At 51.5% G+C, this 22,796-nt stretch overlaps 1 protein-coding gene across 6 annotated transcripts in view; it reads right to left on the bottom strand.

Moving 5' to 3' along the window:
- TRERF1 (transcriptional regulating factor 1) overlaps positions 1-22,796 on the bottom strand; it is a 203,286-nt gene that overhangs the window by 15,992 nt on the left and 164,498 nt on the right. For 5 of the 6 annotated variants that reach the window (XM_079933563.1, XM_079933567.1, XM_079933564.1 and 2 more), the window contains 10 exons: positions 21,911-21,957; positions 20,866-21,016; positions 19,510-19,812; positions 15,716-16,100; positions 14,238-14,304; positions 13,053-13,192; positions 12,815-12,918; positions 11,230-11,305; positions 3,526-3,614; positions 1,382-1,495 (listed from right to left, as the gene is read on the bottom strand). In XM_079933563.1, coding sequence (XP_079789689.1) covers positions 1,382-1,495; positions 3,526-3,614; positions 11,230-11,305; positions 12,815-12,918; positions 13,053-13,192; positions 14,238-14,304; positions 15,716-16,100; positions 19,510-19,812; positions 20,866-21,016; positions 21,911-21,957 — 1,476 coding nt within the window. The remainder of the gene's footprint in view (positions 1-1,381; positions 1,496-3,525; positions 3,615-11,229; positions 11,306-12,814; positions 12,919-13,052; positions 13,193-14,237; positions 14,305-15,715; positions 16,101-19,509; positions 19,813-20,865; positions 21,017-21,910; positions 21,958-22,796) is intronic. The other variant, XM_079933568.1, reaches the window with a different exon arrangement.

Genomic DNA, 22,796 nt, shown 5'->3' with positions numbered 1-22,796 from the left:
GGCTCTGTGCCTCAGTTTCCTACCTCACAGAATTGGTATAAGGAGTAAAAAAGTCAATATGTGTAAAGTGCCTCCTAGTACAATGCCTGGAATGTATGAAGCACTATGTAAACGTCTGTGAAAGAGATTAACCCACATATGTGCTAGCAACACTTACATGGGGGACACAATTGGGAATGAAAGTATAATTACAAATATTCACGATGTTTATGAATTCCAAACACATTCCCTGATGGTTGCAGACGAGAGTTTAGTAATCTGTTGTAAGACGTAATTTTTACACACACATACGTGTTTTCCACAACATGTGAGAAGATTTCCCTTTGGCTGTGGATGCAGAGAAGAGAGTTAACCACAAGGACAAAAGTGGTAGTAATTTCCAAAGCCACACAGAGGCATTCAGAGAAGATTTCGATCTAGTGATGTCTTTTTTTAAAACTTCTTTCTTTCTTTCTTTTTTTTTTTAAAATTAAGCAACATTTATTTTTGGCTGCGTTGGGCCTTTGTTGCTGCACGGGGTTTCTCTAGTTGCGGCGAGCGGGGGGGGGGGCTTCTCATTGCAGTGGCTTCTCTTGTTGCAGAGCATGGGCTCTAAGTGTGCGGGCTTCAGTAGCTGTGGCACGTGGGCTCAGTAGTTGTGGCTCGGGGGCTCTAGAGCGCAGGCTCAGTAGTTGTGGCGCATGGGCGTAGTTGCTCTGCAGCATATGGGGTCTTCCCAGACCAGGGCTCAAACCCATGTCCCCTGCACTGGCGGGCGGATTCTTAACCACTGTGCCACCAGGGAAGTCCCTGGTGATGTCTTTAGTAGGTTCTTCATCTTAATACGCAGACAACTTTGGATTGTCTGCTAATGAAGGAAATCAGTACCAAGGATAAATGGTGATGTGAGGATCAGAATAATCTACACACTGCTAACTAGTTCCCCAATAACTGAGAGTTCCTGGCGCCATCTAGAGGTCAACGTTGCTCCTTGGGCATGCTTCACAGAAGCTGTGTAAACTCCGAGTGCACTTAGGTCTTTCTAAGGCACGTTAGTTCTCTGGTAAGGAGCATCTGTGACTGTGGAAGGATCAGGAAGTGCTATCCCAGAATGTCGGGGTGCCTCTTATAAGTCACCCACATCAAGGCTGGAACCACCACGGTTTAACTCCTCCGGTGCCTACCTGCCCTGGAACGCAAGCCAGCCCTCATCTCCTTAACTGATCACCGGGCTGCGGGTCAAACCCAAAACTGCCTTCCCTCCGCCTAATTATCCCAGGAAATCAAGGCCTGAATCTCACCTGGGAACTGGCCTGTCACCCACCAGTGCCAGCCACTTAGGGACCTGGGCATGGGGCAGGAGCAGGGCCCGAAGAAGCAGCACCCGGGCAGCTTCACTCACCACACAATCGTCGATGATTTCCGAGAGCCGTGTCCGGTGTTTTCTCCCCAGCCTCATGATTTTTTTCCACGTGTAGTAGTACTCCACACACTGAGCCACCGTCTTGGACTTCACCTGCCGGGAAAGGCACCTCAAGATCAGCTCCAGCAGTGGGCAGGGTGCAAAGCAGCAAGCTTTTGTGCAAGTTTAAGTTTGTAATAGGTATTAGGTTTATGCAATTGAATAAAAACATATACATGGTGAAAAATCTCCTCCCCACACCCGTTCTCCATCCATCCATCTATCCATCCATCCATCTGTTCCCCCCATACCGCTGCAACACAGCTGGCCCCTCTTATTCATATCTTGGGTGTCATTCCAGAATTTCTTTACATATATACCAACAAACAGGAAAATATATTCCTCCCCACCATTCTGCCTCACAAAAGGTAGCATACTCTTATGTACTGCTTTGCATCTTGACTTTTTTTCGCAAGATAGCTTGGAGATTTTTTTCACATTCGTCCATAGAGAGCTCGTTCCCTTTTTTAACCCATAAAGCAGCAAATGCTTTTTCAAATGCTTGAATGTATTTGGCTCTCCAACTTGTTGACATTCAAAATCTATTTATGAAAAATGTTCCTTAGTAATCGAACAGGAATATAAGACAAAAGTTATGACGACAAGAGCTTAGTGTTTGCAGAAAACAAGCCTTGCCCTCTTCTCCCCCAAAGGGGCAAAGATAAATGTGTTTTAAAGAGACAAACATTCCTTTGTTTAGTTCATAGTGCTCTAAGCTCAAAGTGGGGTTCAATAATGTGGGTTTTCTGGAGGTAGATAAAAAGGCTGGCTGTCCCCTTGGGGGCAGGAACATGGTCACCTGCATAGTGAGAATGAAAAGAGTACCTTCAGAAGTCTGGTCTCCTCAAAGGTGGCCCCTTCACGTCCACCTGATATCATGAATTTCTACATTAGAATCACCCAGGGAGGGAGGATAGAGTCCCAGAGAACCCTTGTTTTAAGTCCTGCATTGCCTGGTGAGCACGACACATGAATCCATCAGGTGCGGGGCCTTTAAGGAATGAGGCTGAGGACAGACCAGTCCCGGGGGAAGGTGACCCAGGAGAGATGGGAGCCTGGGAGCTGCTGGGATAGAGGGCAGCAAAGAGTCCAGTGGCCTCCAGGGCAGAGTAAGTCGGGTGCGAATTCAGATCTGAAGACGGAGGCAAGTTGGAGAAAAAGTCCACCTATTCTGATTCTCATCCAGTCGAGGCCCAGGATTAAGGACAGGAGACATGAACCCGGGACAACACTGAGGTCCAGCCCAGAGCCAATGGCAGCTGTCACCTGGGACCCTGTTCTCTGTGTACCTGAGCATCTTAAGAACTCAGTATGGCTCCATCATTCATCATTTTGCTGAAACACTCTGAATCATTGTAACTTTTGGCCTAAACCATCTCTCAGCCAATTAAGGCCTATTACGTTTATTATGTGCTGGATAAAGCGCTATTTCATCTTTGTTAAAGAGCTCTACTTTGCTGTGAAATGCTATATATGTAACATGTTATTGTTGTTATTATTATTATTATGTGGCTGCACCGCACAGCTTTCGGGATCTTAGTTCCCTGACCAGGGATCGAACCTGTGTCCCCTCCAGTGGAAGCTCGGAGTCTTAACCACTGGACCGCCAGGGAAGTCCCTGTAACATATTATTTTTATTAACACTGTCCTTATGATCAGGGGCCCAACACCAGAAACTCTGCTAGGGGGACGGCTCATATTCTCCCTTCTCCAATCCCCCCTCCCCCAATTCTGTCAGAAACACTATAGATCTGTCAAATACACATGAAATAGTTTATATAAATTGTGAACCAGAAGCCTCAGGTCTATTTATTCTGACAGAATGCATGAATTACACATTTTAATTAAGATAAGAATACCCCTCCCCCCCACTGCCACATCCAAATAATCTATATTCTCCTCCCCCCACATCCCTAACACCAGGGCCAAGCCATCCATAACAAATACCATCCTTTACCAGCAAGAGATGGAAGACATTCTTTTGTTGAGAGTCTTAAGCCAGTAACCAAATAGTTCTGTATATCTTTAGGTGTACAACTTCCCAAATTTGGTTTCAAGTAAGCAATGGGAAAAAGAATACTTACCATCTTCTGTACAAAAATAAAGTCTTTGTTGTAAGTGGCTAGTGCTTTATTAAACAGTTTTCTTTCTAGGGAGGTCCACTTGTCCGAACCTACAACAAAACACACATTTCATAAAAAAACAGCTCAGTTCTCCTCACTTGTGGTTGCTGGTTCACTTAGTTAAGTTACAAACTACAACTGTTCAGCACGTGATAGAATACATATCACACTCCTTTCTGAACAGGAAGTGCAGTGTAATGGTTAGGAGCCCTGACACCTGGGTTCAGATCTCAGCCGTGGCCTTGACCTTGGCAAGTTATTGAGCCTAAGACTCAGTTTTATTACCTACAAATGGGAATAATTCTGATTGTCTCCACCTCTTAAGATTTCTGTGAAGGTTAAAGAAGGTAATGCCCAAAAAGTGTCTAGCTTAGTAACTGGAAAACCATGAATGCTTAACGGAGTTTAGCTACAGTTTTTTTTATGTAATTAGGATGAGGGCAAGCATTCACGTAGCAAGTGATCCTCACATGTGCTGGATTCAGCAGTCTTCACCCTCAAGATGTTCACAATCTAGTGGGGAGAAAACCAGGAGGCCCTGCATTCAAGGTGATGATTGCGAGGATGAAGGGAGGGGTCGGGTGCCGATAGGGCACAAAGGAGGGACACCACACGCAGGTTAGGGCAGCCGGGAAGGCTTCCAGGTGGAGAGAACACCTGAGCGGGGTTTAAAAAGACACAGAAGCAAGTCAGGCAAGAAGGAGATGGAAGGGAATTCTGGGGAGAGAAAGTGGCATGTGCAAAGTCAGAGGCAAGCAGTGAGAGGACACATGTCATTCATCCATTCGGCAGATACTTCTTAGGAGTTTACTACATGCAAGACACAAGGGGGAAGAGAACTAATACTTATAAGTGCTTACTATGTGCCAGGCTCTAACGTACTTCACAGAGAGTAGTCATTTGGTTCGACAGACAATCTGTAAGATTGGTATTACTGCTACCCATTTTACAGATGAGGAAATGGAGGTGTTCAAGAAAGAAGCAGTAACCCGGTACAGCTCGACTACAGGGTTCCAGCAGAGGGAAAGCAGATGAGGCTGGGAGGTGAGAGGGACCGGTTCCTGACGAATCTGCAGACCAGTGAAGAAGAGGCCTTGCAGTGCCGGGCTGGTGCATCTTGCCTTGCTGGCTGAACTTGACATTCTCGTCAAAGCAGGATATGCAGATGTTTACAGAGAATGGTACTGGCCTATTTCCAAGGCAAGTCCTACTTCTGGGGGCTCAGTCACTGTGGCTGGTTTGCAGAAACTCGGCCTCATTCTGATTTTTTGAATTCCCTGTATCTCTGATTCTTTGGATGGTACATGGCTGGGCTTTTGATAAGCCTCTACTTTTCAGAGCTGTAATCTCCCAAACTATAGTATTTTCCCTTCCAACCAGAACAAGCCCAAGTTTTCCATTTTGCTATGCTTGATGGAGGGGCTAAAGTAAGAAAACCTGAATTGCTTCTTCCCTCAAAAGGTTGAGCCCAAATCATTCAAACAAGTGAAACCACGCCTGGCAGGCAGGCAGGAGGCAGACAGCCTCGGGTCCTTGAGAAAATATGTGACTCAGTGATGTCAGCTCAGATTTCTGAAATAAACACCTTCTCTGTGCGACTCCCTGATGGGTCCTTAAGCCAAGAGCTCTGGCTCCAGATGCAGGATATGCTCTCCACAGCTGGGCTGCTTCAGGCCCCTATAAAAGTAGGGCCACCACCTGATTTCTTTGGTTTGTTTCTCTCTTTAATTCTAGAAGGAAAGCAGCTTTCTGATTAACCCTCGGAAGAAGGAAGCCTCTTCCACGGGTTCTGGAGACCAGGACGTCTCTGGTTGCGCAAACCACCATAACAGGGAGAAGTGGGGCCAGAGGTTCGGAGAGGCTTTGCTAGAGTGGATGTGAGCAGAGCATGTCGGTGGGGTTTGGAGCTCTGGAGCACCGGCATCACCATTCCTCAACTTCTGTCTAACGCTCAAGGGCTTCGGGTCCCAGCTCCCGTTTGCTCCCATTGCCCAGAGGCAGAGACAGAAAGAGCAAAACAGAAAGGCTGAACCAACAACTGAAAGACCAAAGAAGAGTCATGGCTCCTTTTAGGTATCCATTGAAACAGCAAAGAGAGATCAGAGAGGCAATGGTGTAAGAGGACCATGATGGGGACATGTCACACTAGCTGAGCCCCTGGACAAGCATATAGGGAGGTTGCTGTGCTGCCCTGATACAGGTCCAGTCTGTGCAGCTCTGGGTTGCACCTCACATAGGAAGTTAGGGAATATTTTGCTGATGAAAACCCCCAATTAGATGAATGAGAATCCTTTCCACCCTCAGCCAGATCCTATGTTTCCCAAGTCAGAGAGCAGCTCGAAACCCCCGTGAGACACTCACAGGGCCACGCAGCCTTCTCAGGCCAGCACCCAGCCTCTATGGTGGACACACTTTCTTCCACCCCACGCCAAGCTTGTCATCTGATTACTGTCCAAACCGCAGTGTTAAGTCCCCAGGTCTGTTTACTTGTGAGAGGTATGTCCCTACACATCCCCAGATGGCCTTCCAGCTGTAACCCCACAGAAGGTGAAGTGACCTCCTGGACCATCTGTTATGGGGGATCCTCAAGCCTCATGGGGGAAGGAGGCCTCCTCTCCATCAACTCTTTGGTGGTGTTTAGGGCTGCTGCTCTGTGATGGGGTCTTTAGTCTTCCCAATCCCAGAGTGTCCACTCGACACCACCAGTCCTGGATTGGAAGTGGGCTACACCCTCGCAATTTCCTCTCTGTGCTGCCCCCGACCTGAGGTGCTCAGACGGTGAGAGATGGCTCCTCTACGTAGTCCTAGGGTCTGCGCTTTAGCACACGTGACTGTGCTGTGCGTGCGTGTCTGTCCAACAAGGGTGTCCACAAACTGAGAGGCAGAGGCGGGGCCAGACAAGTCCATTGGTTCTCACGCTCCATCTTCACTGCACCCTGATCATGGGATTGCCCACAGGACTGAGAATCCACTCCTGGGCTCTTGGGCTGGATTCCCAGGCTGAAGCCGGGTATATAGACATAATATCTGGATGCGCTTGCCCCAAATAATAAAGTCACTGTGCTGTGATAAAAGGGGTGACTTTACGCAGGAGACCACAGGCTGCGAACCTGGTTCTGCCACTCACTCCTTCTGGGGCCCGTGCAAGTTTACTTCTCTGAGTCTCAGTTTCCTCTTTTGTGACTCGGGGATCCTGACAGTCATGCTGTGACTGGCAGTGTTTAGTCCGAAGTATGCGCACAGAGAATGCTTCAGATCTGGCCACTCGGACGGCAGATCCCAAATCAGCCTGCAGCCGTGGGACACACGCTGTCCCCTGCTGACATCTGTGGGCACTCATGAAGCCTGCCGGTCCCTGCAGCATTCCCTGTCGTGTGTGGGCTCACCCACAGCCTTACTCTGGGCTACCTGTAACTTGCAGCCTTCTCCTCCCTGCCCCGAAATCCTCCTGTAATCCAGACAAGGCTCAGCGTCTCTCCTCCTGGGGTCTGTCTGGCAGGAGCATTTTCCTCATTCTTGGACAAGGTTTTCTAAGCCAGCCCTTCTTGGATTCTATTTCTTGAACAAAGTCCAGGATAAAATGCAAAAGCGAGGCAGGGGGCTGCCCCAACTCCTCACCTGCCCTCCCCCTTTGAGATCCCTGCTGTCCACTCAGCATGTCCCTGGGGTTGATGGGCTGATGACACACCCTCCCTCCCCACCCCCATCCATTCTCCCTGGGGATTCCTGGCTAGTGGGCTATTATGAGCAGGGGTCCCTAACAAGACGATTAAGGCTAATTACAAAGAGCCTAATTAACTGGAGGAAACTGGTGCTGGAACAGTATCCAGAGGAAAAATGTTCTGAACTTCGGTTGCTGGGAAACAGGCTCCGGATGGTGGCGAAATTTGGGGCAATCTATAGCGAATGCAGGCAATTAAAAAGAGACGTGGAGGGGTGAGAGAAAGTTTGGGCACAGTATGTTTTAAAGAGGGGCTTTCTGTCTTCCTTTCAAGCTTTTAAAAACTGTTCTCGATGCTGTTGTTATAGCAGTTACATAAGAAAGACACGTTCATTGTAGAAAAAGGAGGACCTGTTTCTACACCAGATCTTCATTTCCGTGAAAGGTTTTCCATGATGGGTGAAGACTGAGTAATTTTTTTTAGGGGTGCAGGTGAATCGGGTAATACCAAAGTTCCCTCTGGAGGCCAAAGGCAGGGAGGCCTTGATCTGAATCCAGAACCTGAGCTTGTCCACTAGCCTCTTCTCCACAAGTGCCACGTCAGGCAAAGCAGCAGAGTGAGTATTAACTCCGTTCCTGCCCTTCAGGGGATCACTCTCCAGCTAGCAACATGGGCTAAGGATGCCTGTGAGATGACTTCACAGCTGCGCTTCTTACAAAGTATTCTCTGGAGAACGTAATTCTGTCTCTTCACCAAACTGGGGCAGCTTCTGAGACAGAGACCAGGCCTCCCCCCGACTGAACGGGTATATTCCCTCCAGGTCTCTCCCATCTCCGGAGTCAGGTCAGGGCTCAGGACCCAGTGAGCGCTTGGGCTATGGTGGGGGCCCACAGTAGCCTCTGCTGAACCCTTGCCAAGACTCCCAGGGCCAGGTCTGACACCCCTCCACTCCGTGCCCATCTGCAGGAACTACCGGCTCAACGGAAAAACCAAAGACGCCGGAAGCTCTCTAATCACAACCAGGCATCCTTGTCACCCTGACAGACCCACACTCAAGCCTTCCCCACCCAACCCAACCGCTGACTGGGAGCCACTGCAAACAACCGCTGCCACTTATGGGCGGAGGGTGTGGAGAGAGGTCTGGACCGGGTGTGAATTAGAGAGCCTGGGGGCCACTGTGACAGCCCCCTTCCTCTGAGGATCTTAACAGGACTCTTCCGGGCTTGCCAAGCTGCCCACCTACAGTGATGTCTCTCCTGGGCCCCAGCACTGGTCGCTCTTTCCTTTTCTCACTGAACTGCTTGGGATGGGATGGGATGGGGTGGAAGGGCAGGTCAGGAGGGAAGTGATTTTCACAGGCTCCTGTCACTGTCTCCCCCAATTCACAGTCTGCACCCCTGAAACCAGTCTTGCCACCTTCCCTCCAGGGCACAGGCTGGGGAGGTCTGACCTCTCTCTAGACAACTGGAAGCCTGGGGTGCAATTCCAGGGCCGGAGTCGGGCGGGAGTGACACTGGCCAAAGCCGCAGAGCTGGAAGCAAAGGAGATTTCAGAAGACAGTGTCCCAGCAAGGCTGGACCTGAGCTGACAGTCCTGCTGGAGAGCAACCCAAACAGGGCTTGGCACGAAGGCCAAGGCAGGACGGGGCCACGGGGGTGGGATTCACCGACACCCGGAACCAGTCAGAGGGTGGGGTGGTTAAAAGGGCGGAAGGCGGTCGCGGCTGTTAGCTGGGGCACGTGACGGGGGTAGACTCTGTGGCCTCCTCTGTGTTCTGGAAGGGAACCGCCAAGGGGATGGAGTCAGGCCAGACTTCAGAGATCTGTGACCTTTGTCCTTTGTGCTCATAATTCTAGAAGATTCTCTGGGACCCAGTCTGTGATCAGTTCCTGGAGAAGAGAGATTACTGGCAGACCTAGGTGAGCACCCTTTTCTTGGGGACACACAGCTAATGGGACACCAACCCTTCACACCGGACAGCTCCACCTCTCTTGTCTCCAAGGGTCAAAAGGATTCTGGAAGCAACAAGAGTGCTTCCTGGTCTGCTTATAGGGAAAGGGCGCAAGGGATGGGCAAAGGATTTCCCAGGAACCCCCAACTCCCGAAGATCACTGAATTTTAGCAGAGTTTAGGGCCTTCTAGTTTCAAAGCTTTTAGTACTATTTTAAGGTTGTTGTTTGGTGGTGTTTGGGGTGGAGGTGGTCTCTAGCCCATAGCTTTCCCGTCTCTTTTATGTCATGACACACACTAAAAAGATCACAATACCTGCTTGGCATGCTGGGAAGAACTGGAGGGAATTTGGGGCCCAGACAAGGCTGCTCACAGCTGGAGATGAGCAGCCCAGAGGCGCCGCCCACCCCAGTCACCCCAGGGGCCGAGGGCAGCCACAGCAGATGCTAGGGAAGTCTCCTCGCTAAGCAGAGAAGCCTGACCCAGGCTCCAGGAGGCTGGACGGCCCTTCAGGGTTTAATGGGCAGCAGATGACGCTGGGAATTAAGAGGATTGAATTGTTTCCATGGCAGATTAGAGAGAACTCCCACATCTTCTACCCACACTTGGGGCAGACACCAAGCAGGAAATGATGGAGACAGTATTAAGAAACTGGCTCCTTGAGGCCATGGGGTTACATGATGGATTTCTTATCCAATGTGTCCATTCTGTGCTTGCCTAGTGCCAGCAGCAGCCTGTGTGCCGGGAGCGATCCACAGGCAGGCATCCCGGGCTTGCTGTGCTCAGGTGAGTGGCTTCTGAGGCCTTTCCACCCTGTGATGACAGGCAAGAGGGCCAACTCGGGAGAGGAGCCCGTTCTGCAAGGCAGACGGTGGTGGGGGTCACAGGGAGCCCCCTGAGAACACGCCGGAATCTGCAGAACAGCCCTCACCTGAGGCCACATCTGGCCGCCTGGACTGAGGACTGGAAAAGGTATTTACTGGGTCCCCAAGGCCACTGAAGTACTTAGCACCCATCTACGCACGGTCCCCCCAGGCACCAGAGACACCTTCAAATGATTAACAACCAAGGGGCATTGGAGGACCCAGCCCTCTCTGAAACAGAGAACCCAGGCAGGTGCGTGGAGACCCCCAGAATGGACAGGGCTACTGGTTAACGGAAATACAAATGTTGACTCCAACTTCATTGTCACCGCAGGTTCCCCAGCCTGTTTCACTCTCTCTGCACGACTCTAACTCCATTCAACTCTCCAAGGTGTGTCCTCTTTCCCTCGTACTGGTGATGCCATCGTTAATCAACCCCCTCCTAAGAGAGACTCGTATGTATATGTACGTGTGTGTGCACATGTACATGTATCTGTGCGTGCACACATATACATGTGCATGTACACGTCTTTCTCCCGCCATTAGTGATCCGTCATTTAATAACTGCCTACCCCTCAGACTCCAAACTACACAGGACAGGACTCTGTCTACATCTGTCACCGTCACTTCCCCCTCTTAGTGCTAGGCACAGTTTCCTGTACATAGGAAGTGCTCATTAATTGTTCAACCAATGAATAATAAAGCTACTAGACTGTGCCAGGCATTGGGCTCCATATACTCTCTCAAATCTTCACAAAGTCCTGCAAGGGATGGAGTATGAGCCCCACTTTACAGGTGAGGAAACCAAGGCTGCAGAAGGCCACGGGGTGCAGGCAAGATGTGAACCCACATCTACTGATCCCAAAGCCCAGGGGCCGCTGCGTGCTGTTGCCCCTGTGGTCTACCCCCTGTGGCTCTTCCTCCGGGTGCACCGAACTCACTGCTGCACGTGCAGGCCTTGTCCCCTCGTCCAGCTCTTGGCACACCCATGAGGGGCAGGCCCAGACAGACAAACGCCCGACAGCGACCAGCCAGCCGACACAGCTGCCCCACCACCTACGCCCCAGAGGCCTTGAGAGCACAAGCGGCGCTGAGGACAGAATGGGTGCTGTTATTAAAAGGGGACACGACCAACACGCAGACAGCCCGCTCTCGGGAAGCAAGGGGGCACAGGGCTCTGGGCAACCTACCGGCATAGTGGTAATTTGCTAAAGGGTGACATTTTAACCTGACTGGCTTCCGCAGCAGCAGCATTTCCAGAGCAGCCTGCAGACCCGTGGGAGAGAAAAGGCGAGAGTCAGTCACGGGGCTTGTGTCCTCAGAAGACCATCTGCCTAATGGGGAAAACGAGCCAGCATTGCAGGGCCCGGGGTTGGGGGGCTGGAAGGAAAAACAGAGGAGACTCCCTGATTTGGGGTCTTCCTTCTGGTCAGCACCCAACAGGACTCATCATCCTAATACCTCCTCCGCCCATGCCTGCAGCCAGCTGGTCTTGTCCCAAAAACCCAGGTGGCAGCCAAAATCCACTCCTTCCTTGGTGAGGGCCCCAGCTTCAGAGATACGGTGGAGCCTCCTCTGTTTGGAGGCTGAGTCTCTAAGGAAATGAGTGGGTGACTTGGAACTGTTTTTGCAGAAAAATCACATGTTTCATTACAACTGAACATCAACAGCTATATTAGTAATAACTGTACTACATACTGTCCTTCCAGGGAGCCTTGCTAAATAACCCTTTCAAATCTAAGTCCCTCAGCCTCACTGAGTTTGTTAAAAAAGTGGTGCAGGTGGAGTTGAGCTGTGGATGGTTTGGGGATCTCAAATCTTGCTACTCCAAGTGTCGTCCATGGACCAGCAGCACGGGTATCCCCTGGGAGCAGGTTAGAAATGCAGCACCTTGGGCCCCACCTCCAGAATTGCTGAATAAGAGCCTGCATTTTAACAAGACTCCCTAGGTGATGTGCGTGCACGTTAACAGTTTGAGAAGCACGGCTCTGCGGCACTGATCTTAAAAGGTCAAGGAGAGTTCTCCAACATTCTAGAGAACCCTTGAAGGGTATCAGTAATCTCATGAAAAGGTAGTATTGGGACATTTGTTTACCTTCATATTTTCATAAAATCAAAAAAGCAGGAGGTTAGCTCTGGTATAAGAATCATGTATTTACTAAAGGGGAAGCTGAGGCTAGTGACGAAGTGCTCCAGTCAGGGGTCCAGGTTGAGCAGGCAAATGGTCAGCTCTGATTCTGGGAAAAGGGCACCAAAGTTCTGGTTTGGGGATGCCAGAGAACTGTGCCAAAAGTGGAAGAATGACACCAGATGGTGCACAGCGAACATTTCACTTTGGTTAGGGGAGCAAACGGTTCTACGAACGTCAAACTCTGGCTGATTTCCAGGTAGGGAGGAATGACAAGCAGAGTATGACAGGCTATTTTAGGCCAAGCCTTGCTTCAGGAAGGCCTTCTACTTCCATCACTGCAGACCTGTTCCCCGATGTGAATTACAAGACTGCTGAAAAGAAATTCTAGTTTCCCAAAACAGATGTTGCCATCATTATTACTTAGGAACAGATGTGTAAACAGAAATCCAACTGGAGGTTTTCTGCAGGCTTTCAAATCCTGGCCTACTCATTGAGATAAGGAACATGGGAGGCACACCAACCGGCCATCATCTTAAGAGTTGGTTGTGAGGGGCATGAAACAACACAGAAACTTGGTAAAATACTTTTCAGAATTCCGACATGAAGCATATGAACTGGGAAGCCTCCTTTTCACAGTTCCTTACCATCACATCACCTTTGGCCTCGAAGAGAGAGTGCAAAGCAAATTCAGAATTGGTCCCTCCACCTGGCAATGCACTCGAACAGCACAAATTCAGGAGATTCTCCACTGTTGGGAACAAAGAGAGGCCACTGCATCAGAAAGAGCTCAGGGTCACCGGAAAGACAAACCGATCCTGGAGCCAGAGGCCCCCGGGAGAGGATCCAGCCCTTCCTGCCCAGTTCTTCCCCTGCTGCCAATACCTCTTTGCTGGAAGTCGTGGTTTTCCAGCTCTGGCCAGGGCTTCCATACCAGTGTGGCCTTGTGTGTGTCCTGGGCCAGGGCAGAGACATCCTGGAGTTCCGGGATCTCCGCTTGGAATCGCAAGCCAATGTTGATGCGTCTTTAATCACAAGAAGAAAAGCAACAGTGTGGTCTTCAATTTGAGACCAAGGGCAACTGTCAGGGACTTGAAAAAGAAGGAAGCCGGTTCCTTCTGCAAGAAGAATGCAGGGGCACTTCCTCACAGGGTGATCTGAAGATTCCAGGCGTGGCCTTTCCACTGGGATAAGGAATAGCTTTACGATTGGGGAGAGATGCTGTGGGGAGCAAGGGAGAAGCCTACCTGGGGCTTCAAAGCTCCCTATAACTGGGAGAGGGAGGGTCCTAATTCCAAGGGAACGGCTGCCCAGAGCAAGGCCGAGGGTACCACTTAACCCAATGGGACAAATACAAAGTGCTTATTCCATTTTTTAGCCCTTTCAGACCACGTTCACATAAATGATCCCATCTGAACCTCACCAAGACCTGTGATGTAAGCAAGGCAGTGATAATTATTCCTACTCAATAGATGAGTTAACTAAAGCTTAGAAAGGTTAACTTGATCAAGATCAAATAACAAAACGGTGCTGGAACCAGGTTTCCTGATTCCTGACTCAATCTACTCACCACTCTACCATCTGGCCTCTTCTGTGCTTATCCATGAAAATAACCAGCTTTCTCTTCCATTATACCCCCGAACTCAATTACTCAACAAGGCCACTTGGAGGATCAGCTAAGAATCTTAGGGAGGGGCTGGGGGATCAAGGGCATTTGGATGGAGCCTCGTGGAGAGCTAGGCACCCTAAGACAGATGTCTCAATGTCACTGGGGATGTGAAGGCATGTGGCCCCAACCAAACTGGCTCACAGAGCCACAGATGGGGACGCCTGGTTCTCCAAACACAAGGCTCCTTGCTTTTAATGTGTTTAGTCTTTAGAAAAGGCCTTGAAATACTGGCAATTACAGGGAAACAACAGTACTTGAGAAATACCACGATCCTACATTTTTTACAACTTCTTGCCCAGTGGCCACTCTGATCCCAGAAGCACTAGCTACACTTCTCAAAGCTCCCCATCCCTTTTCTAGGCTGAGGCTTCTGTTCTAAAGAATAATTGGCTTTTCCTTACGGTTCGACATCAACGGTCTGCTCTCCAGGCCCTGGGGTGACTGTCACGTTGCTGCCATCGATGCTGTCTGAAGCACAAAAACCAGGGGTCACTGGTCAACAGGGAAGGGTACTGAAGAAACTAAATGAGCAGTTACCTAAACAGTCATGACAGGGCCCCTCTCCTACCCAACCCATGCCAGAGTTACCCCAGCAGTCTCCGAGGAGTTGGATGGAATGTGGAGCAACATGGCTTAGCGTTTCCCCACTTCTCACACAGGGTAAGGAGTGGCCAGCTGCCCCACTCTGGTCTGCTAAGCTTTTTATTTATTTATTTTAAAAATGATTTAAAAATAATTTTTGGCTGTGTGTGCGGGGCCTGTGGGAGCCTAGTTCCTCGACCGGGGATTGACCCCAGGCCCTCCGCAGTGAAAGTGTGGAGTCCTAAGCGCTGGGCCACTAGGGAATTCCCCTGTTAATTTGTCTTATTTCTATGAAACTATTCTTGCTCCAGAAAGAGATCCTGGCTACAGGCCTCTCCTGCTTGATCTTTTTTTTTTTAAAATAAATTTATTTTTTATTTATTTTTATTTTTAGCTGCATTGGATCTTCCCTGTGGTGCATGGGCTTTCTCTAGTCGTTGTGAGCGGGGGCCATTCTTTGATGAAGTGCGCAGGCGGTGGCTTCTCTTGTTGCGGAGCACGGGCTCTAGGCCCGTGGGCTTCAGTAGTTGTGGCACACGGGCTCAGCAACTGTGGTTCGCAGGCTCAGTAGTTGTAGTGCATGGGCTTAGGCGCTCCGCGGCATGTGGGATCTTCCCGGACCTCGGCTCGAACCCGTGTCCCCTGCATTGGCAGGCGGATTCTTAAGCCCTGCCCCACCAGGGAAGCCCTCCTGCTTGATCTTTACACAGCCTGCTAAAATGTGAAGGTGTGGTCTTGCATATAATCCCATTTGTACATCTACTTAGTACATTTATTTTTTTATTTTAATTTTTTTGCGGTACGGGGGCCTCTCACTGTTGTGGCCTCTCCCGTCGCGGAGCCCAGGCTCTGGACGCGCAGGCTCAGCGGCCATGACCATGGCTCACGGGCCCAGCCGCTCCGCGGCACGTGGCATCCTCCCAGTCCGGGGCACGAACCCGTGTCCCCTGCATCGGCAGGCGGACTCTCAACCACTGTGCCACCAGGGAAGCCCCTACTTAGTACATTTATTTTGGGTGTCTTACACGGTTATCCACAACACACTTCAACTGTTTTTCCTTATCCCAAAGAAACACTGATTATCGCTCTACGTGTTAGTCTCCGCGGCTAGGCTGTTTCCCCTGAGAAGTATCCTAATTATTTCTAGCCCCTAGCACATTGCCTGGTACACAGAATCGAGCCACCGCCAAGGTCTGTGGAAAACGAGACGACAGAACGCGAGGCCTCCTGGGGCAGCACCCAGCACAGTCGGGGCGCCGCCCCTGAGGTAGCGGAGGCGGGGACAGGGGCGACTCACTGGGGCGGCAGAGCAGCACGCGAGGCGTGGGCGTGAGGGGCGTGAGGGGCAGCTGCGGATGCGCGCCGGCGCCGTGGCCGGAGATGAGCACGTTGCTGAAGAGCCCCGAACCCTGGCGCACCGGGCTGAGCATGGGCGGGGGCGTGTAGGGGGGCAGCTCGTGGGCGGGGTCGAGGAGCAAGTGGTCGCCCAGGACGCGCGGGGAGCGCAGCTGGCTCTGGTACAGGGTGGCGCCAGAGTGCGAGGCGGCGAGGTTGGGGGTGTAGGAGGGCGGAGGCGGGATGAAGAGCGGCTCCGGCCGGTGCCGGAACTTTTTCTTCTCCGGCGCGGTCTTGAGGGCTTCCTCAGCTTTGGCCAAGCCTGGCTGATGCTTCTTGGGAATTTCCTACAACGGGAAGAATGATCCGATTCAAATACTTGGGCTTTTCCCACAGGCCCTTTCCACAGGCTGAGGGAAGGGGGACTGCTGTCCTAACGGGGACCCCTCCCCCCTTCCACTCGTCTGACCCCAGCATCCTCCGCCTTCAGAAACGGCCACATCCACTTCAGACAAGGCGAGATCTGGCGGCTTGATTAGGGAGAAAACTTTGGTTTTGGAGGAAATCCCTCATGTCTGGAGAGGGATGGGGGTGGTAGGAATAGTGGGTGGGCAAGAAAGAATATATTCACATTCTTCATTGCTTATCACTGCATTCCCATCTGGTGAGTGGAATCCAGCTGAGAGGGCCCTTTAATTCCCCACTGCTCCCCGGGGACTGACATCGGGGACAGATAACACATGTTCTGAGGCGGCGACAGAAGAATCTATTCAGGGAAGCTGGGCAGAGGCTGTGGGGCAGGAAGAGGGGGTCAGGCCTTGGCCAAGGCTCCCAGGGCCAGTGACCCGCACTGGGCTCTTCTTCAAGGTAACCTTAGGGTTGAGGAGAGCCATCCCGGATCTCTGAGGCCCGTCTCATGTGCTCTCCTAGACGTGGATCTGGTGAGCCTCCCCGCCTCACCACCCCTCATTACTGCTCCCAGCACTGGTGGCTTATCTGTGGCAAACCCTTCTCGAAGGTTGGTTTCCTGTCAGCAGGGTTAGTTTATTTTATTCCAGCAGAACCAAGCATCTTCTGGAAGGAAGATCTGCCACATGGATACAGATATACTAATAAGTAAACACACGCACGGAAAGAGATAAGCAGGGCATGCCAAAGCCAAACACAAACAGTCTTGGTTGTGTGCCAGCATCAGCCCAGAAAACCCGAGAGCTGGGTGCGGCTGGAGAGGCAGCCGTGCGGTTGGGAGGGGCTGTGAGGATACCTGCAGAAAAGTTCTGGGCAGTCTGTGGTCCCCTCCCAGGCCCTGCAGGCCAGTGCTCGTCACAGCTGTGGTCCCTGGCAATCCCTGTGCCCAGGGTGGCGCCTGAGTAGGAGGCAGCAGGGGGTGATGGGAAGGGTCGGCCATGGTCACGTGACCAGCCTCCTCCAGGCCATGTGACCTGCCCCAATCACCCCTCAGCTCTGGGCTCCTCCCCCTCAGGGCCCCTTCTGCTGCCTTCAGCACTTCAGGCTGCCCCGCGTGTCTCTCCCTCAGCTTCATCATCTTCTGGGGTGCCGTCCCAGCCCCTAGGAGGGGAGTCTAGGGAAGCAGAAAGGTGAGGAAAGGGGGAGGGGCAGCGGGGACCCCCAGGCCCCCGGGGGGCTCTCCTTAGGTCAGAGAGCCCCAACCTGCTTCCTTTCCCCACCAGGGGGCTCCTCACCACCTGAGGCTGAGGTGGAGAGAGGGGACTGAGGAATGGGAAGAAGGTGCACGTGCCCCCAACTTGGGGAGCCATCCTGACACTTCACATCTGGTTCCTGGGTAACGGATGGGGTCACCTGAGGACCCCGAGTGACTTCAACCCTGCACTGGGATCCAGACCTCTGACCCCAGGGCCAAAGGTCCCTTTCGGGCTCTCTCTACTTGAGCCTCTGGGTTCTGTTACAACAGCTCTATTCTGGGACTTTCCAATCCTCCAGGCAAGGCTCTGAGACCCTGGGCCAGGGAAGGCCCCCGGAATATCAGACCTGGATGTCAGGTGGGAGGAAGCATTTACAGAGTTCCAGCCAAGCTGGAGACAGGGCCAAGCGCTGAGGGGTTTTAAAAGCTCCCCAGAGAGGTGACAGTCACCGAGGAGGCCAACACCACCCCCGCCCCCCAAACCCAGATCAGGGAGAAACTGAAGTTCTGGGAGGGGAAGGGTCTCGGCTGGCTGCATCCCAGATGGCTAGGAGCAGAGTGGGGATTAAAACACAGGGCTCCTACCTGGACATTTTGATTTCTTTGTATTAAGTGTCAGGACCTTGCTCACACTTACTCAAGCCCTACCTACACGCTTCCATATCGGCTTATCTCCTCACAGTATGTCTCTCACCCTTCCCACAAAACCAAGTTCACCTCTGCCTTGGAACTCCCCTCATGACGATCTTCTGAGCAAACTCACATCAAACGTCCCTTGCCTCATCCCAGTCCCTAATGACCTTAGCTCCCCAGGTATGTCCCCCACCAGCCACACGCAGGGCATTGCTGCCTTGCTCTGTCTTGAACTGGGGCGGGGCTGCTGCCTGGGGCTCTGACCCCTGTGTGACTATGATCCTTACTTTCTCCAGCTTCAGGCTGAGAGTTTCCAAAGGGTAGAAACAGCATCCCTCCCACCAAATGAGGAACTTCCCTGGGCAAAGAGGGGGCTTGGCCGTGTCGTTTCATCTCTCTGCCTGTTGCTGGCCCCCAAGACCTGCCAGCTGATGAGAATCCTCGCCTCCAGAGGTTCTCCACCTGTCTTTCCTCTTTTGAGCCCTGATATTACATAGAAAACCAAAAAGGCTCTTTCTGGATTTTTCTAGTTCTCTTAATTATCCTCCTTATCCCTATTCTGGCCCAACCCCACTCGTGTCTCCTGGAATCCCAGCAGCTGCCTATTCTGTGAGGACAAATGTGACTCAGCAGCTACTCTGTGGGGAGGGGACAAATCTGATGTAGTGAATGGGTTACAGACTCCCCAGGGGAGGGGCGGAGGGAGGGAGAGAGGGGGAGAGGGACAGAGAGAGAGAGAGAGGGACAGAGAGAGAGAGAGAGGGACAGAGAGAGGGAAGGAGAGGGAGAGAGCTCTCTGTCCCAGAGCCAAGCTAAGCTGCTTGGGTGATGTGCTCGGAACTTGAGAAAGAGAAGAACGGTGAATAAGAAACACAAATCCCTTTGCTTTCTTGAGATTGGGGGGTGGGTGTCTCAGGGGAATGACTTTGGGAATCTTAATGAATCCGGTCCTCTGAGGGTATTTATTTACACAGGGGTGATACTGAAAATATTAAGCATGTGGTAAGGCTGACTGACCATCAGAATGGATGCCAGCGCTACTGCCTGGAGGACCTGCTGTGCCAGGGGTTGCCTCTTTGGTTGCTGGATCTGGGGAGGTCTGGAGATCCTGGGGGAGGGGCCAGGACCCTGGGCAGTAGCTATTTATTATCTGGGACAGTACTTCCATATTTTAATAACTGTGATCACCAGCTGAGTTATCACCTCTGTTTAATCTAGGAACATCTTCGGGTCTCTCAGAATCTAACCCAGACCATTAGCCTGGTAGAGTGCCAGGTGTTTACTGGGTGGCACGCAGTGCGGACACGGATGGGATTCCCAAGGTGGCCGCGGGGGGCTCAGCCCGGAGAGGCCAAGCCACGTCTGAGCTCAGGCCAGTGGCCCTGGCAGAGCTGTCCCCATCTCCAAGAAAGCAAAGGGATGTCCCCACCCCAGGCAGGCAGGGCAGAGCAGCAACTCACAGCAGGCGGGTGGGGGGCAGCCCCTTGGGGTGAGTGTGGGGGAGAGAGGGTCATCCTCACGAGCACGGGCATCTCGTCGTCCGACATCGAGCTGGCTGGCTTGTCTCTGGCTGAGGGGGCGGCAGCGACGCTGTTGGCGAAGCCCTGAGAGCTGGGCTTGGGCGGGAGAAGCTTGACAGGGACAGACACGGGCATGACCATAGGCGTGAGGCTTTCCGCCTCGGGTGGGAGCTGCGGTGGCGGCGGAGGCGGAGGCGGCAGTGGCGGCTGAGGCGGAGGCGCCGGGGCCTTCTCTCCTTCCTCCTACACAGACAATAAAGGCTTTGATCCTGGGCTGAGAGCAGCTCTCATGGGGGGGATGCACTTTGCTCTTCCTGAAACGTTCCTGGACATCACGCGTGGGTGACAGAGAACCGCTGCAGGGTGGTTTCCTTCCTGCCAGCCTGAGTCCCTCGGCTCCAGTGATGCCCATCGGCAATGGACAAGGCACTTGATTTTCTACATTAAAAAATCTTGACCGTGTATCACTTGTATATTAAAACAAATAGTGAAGAAAAATTTTTGTGTGGCTGTCATTGCTTTTAAAGAAAAGGACATGGACTTAGAATCAGACCAAAAAAAAAAAAAAAAAAACACAAGCTCTTGTGCAGGACCTTTTAATTCTATGGGCCTCAGTTTACTCATCTGTCAAATGGAGGAAAAGCTCTTTTAACTGGCATGGTCGGGAGACGGAGTGACCTGGGTCACATCAAAGTTTTTGGTGAACAGAGTTAATCCCATAGACTTAAATTAAGATTAACAGCATTCAAAGAATTGAGAAAGTTCTTTGAATTTTAATCTAACTCTAAAACTGCATGGGTAGTTCACCACAAGGGTATCCTACTTGGATAATCCTAAGGGCATTTAAAGGTCTTCGGACGCTAGAGTCTACCACTAGTGCCCTGGTGAACAGAAAATGCTGGCTGGGAGCCCGACGGTCACACTAGCTTTCCCTGGCCATTGACTATGGATCTGGAAGGCCCAAGGGACCCTGGTCTTGAGTACTTGAAGAAGCGGAAGTTGAAAACAATAGTGCACCAACATGTTTTCTTTGCTGTCTTCTCCAGGAGCTGGAGAGGCTGGGATCCCCTAAAAGGATTTCTACCACCTCAGTTCTGGACTCTTGTTCATGAAGCCAGTGGAAGCGGAGACTGTGTGACCTGGCTGGCTCCCAGCGTCAAAGCTTGAGTACTTTCGTTAGGGAAGGGCTATGCCTCCTCAGGTTCCCCGAGTGGGGCTCACATCACCCTCTGATGGCAGCAAAGCAAAGCAAGCAGCACATGGCCTGGGAAGGACCGGGGGCTGACTCCTCCTCACCTGTTTGAGGCTGGGGGAGGCCCTCATCCCCCCGTGGGACCGCATGTGGCCGTTCAGGGCAGGCAGACTCTTGAACTCCTTCAGGCAGATGGAGCATGTCAGCTTGTTCTTGGCATCAAACTGCTCCCCAAACACTCCTTTTGGTTGGCCACTGCTCAAGGGTAGGACCAAGTGGAGAGGACACACACATTGATGACGGGAAACAGTGACTCATCACAAGACCTCACACCCTACAATGAACCCATTTCATTCATCCAGAGCTCCCATGGCCATGGCCCTACTTGTATTACCCCAATTCCCTTCAGAGAACTAAGCCCAATTTGCAGATGGAAAACTGAGGCTCAAGAGTAGGAAAGGGCGTGCTCAAGATCATGCAAGAGTTGAACCAAACGTCTTTCTTCATTCCAGGCCTTCAGGTGCTGGGTTTTTTCCCACCACTGGCTTATGACCCTTCTAGAATCAGCTTCGGCTCCCCTCTTCCAGAAGTCTTCCCTTAGACACATGGGTCTCAGTCTTCTGGTTCAGCCTCCAGGTTGCATGTCTTAGTTTGTAAGGTTCTGGCTAAGTCTTTATTTACCAAACCCATGAGGGGAGGAAACAAGACTGTACTATTCACTGGGGCATCCTCATAGCTTAGTGCCATGCCTAGCACACAGTAGGTACTAAATAAATACTCACTGAATGGACAGAGGGCAGAACATGGGCTTTGGAGTCTATCCCAGCATCCCTACTTTCTTGATGTGCAACCTTAAGCTCTCTGAGCCTCAGTTTTCTCATTTGTAAAATAATAATGATAACAATAGTTAACAGTGGTTGAGTGCTTACTGTGTGCTAGGCACATGGTAATCACACCAACCCTCTTGGAGCGACTTTTATTACATATGATACAGAGTAATGATAAGCGCTCAAAAACAATAGCTGCTCTTATTATTCTTATAAATTTCTTCAAGGAATTGACTTTGAATTTGGAAATGAATCATGAGACAGTTCAGGGAAACCTTCCAGTCTCCCCAAATGCCAACAAGCCTCCATGCATCCATCCTACCTTGAGTCAGGGGACCCTGGCTGGGCTCTGCCATCAGGTAGGTGCATCTATTTTGAGCCATGCAGGACACCAGAAGAAAGAAGAAAAAAAAACAAATGTGTTTCTGATGGGAGGAGTCCTTGAGCGGCGGGAACCCCAGGGCCTGCACACTTCTAGGATTCTTTCCGCTCTCTGCCTCACGCTGACCGGGCTCACAGATACACACGCCCTTGCCCTTCCACACCTGAGGCTTCCAGAGTAATTTCCCCTGATGCTCCCTGGCTTGGGGCCACGGCCCCTCACGGAGCCCCACCAGCCACAAGCCCACTGGGACTCAATCCCCCACCTCCTTCCTTCCTGTTCTCCCTGTCCACCTACTCTGTACACAGACAGGCTCCATTCCCGAATGGAGGGCTGGACGACACAGCCTCACGCTGGGAGACCTCAGCTCTGGCCATGTCATCTTATTCTTATATTCACTAAGTCTCTCAGTTACTACAGGCCTGAGTCTTAAACAAAACAGGGTCAAGGGGACTTTATGCCTGGTCTTCAACCTTCATCGGAGCCCTCTCTCCATCTACCCCAGTCCTATTCAAGGTGCCCTCCTCCCCTGACCTTGTTGTCACCTAAGTGTAGCACTTGGGACACGCCAAGGTCTGAACGGTGCCCAGGACACAGTAGGCAGTTTTGTGATCAAATACATTTTGGAAATAATCAAGGGTTAATAACCGTCACCCTCAGGCTGAATCTGGCCTGCAGACATGGTTTGCTTGGCTGGACTGTTTTAAAAAATCCTAAGGATGTCATTAGATGGGACGTCTGCTCTCTAGTCCACACAGTCCTTATCATCTCATACCAGGCCGTTTTGCTTACTGACTTTACCTGCCTGGATCCTGTGGGCAGCTAA

This window comes from Stenella coeruleoalba (genome assembly GCF_951394435.1).
Source record: "Stenella coeruleoalba genome assembly, chromosome: 10".
NCBI classification, from domain to species: Eukaryota; Metazoa; Chordata; class Mammalia; order Artiodactyla; family Delphinidae; genus Stenella; species Stenella coeruleoalba.
The sequence above is the reverse complement of the archived record's forward strand: the minus strand, read 5'-3'. Positions and strand labels throughout refer to the sequence as shown.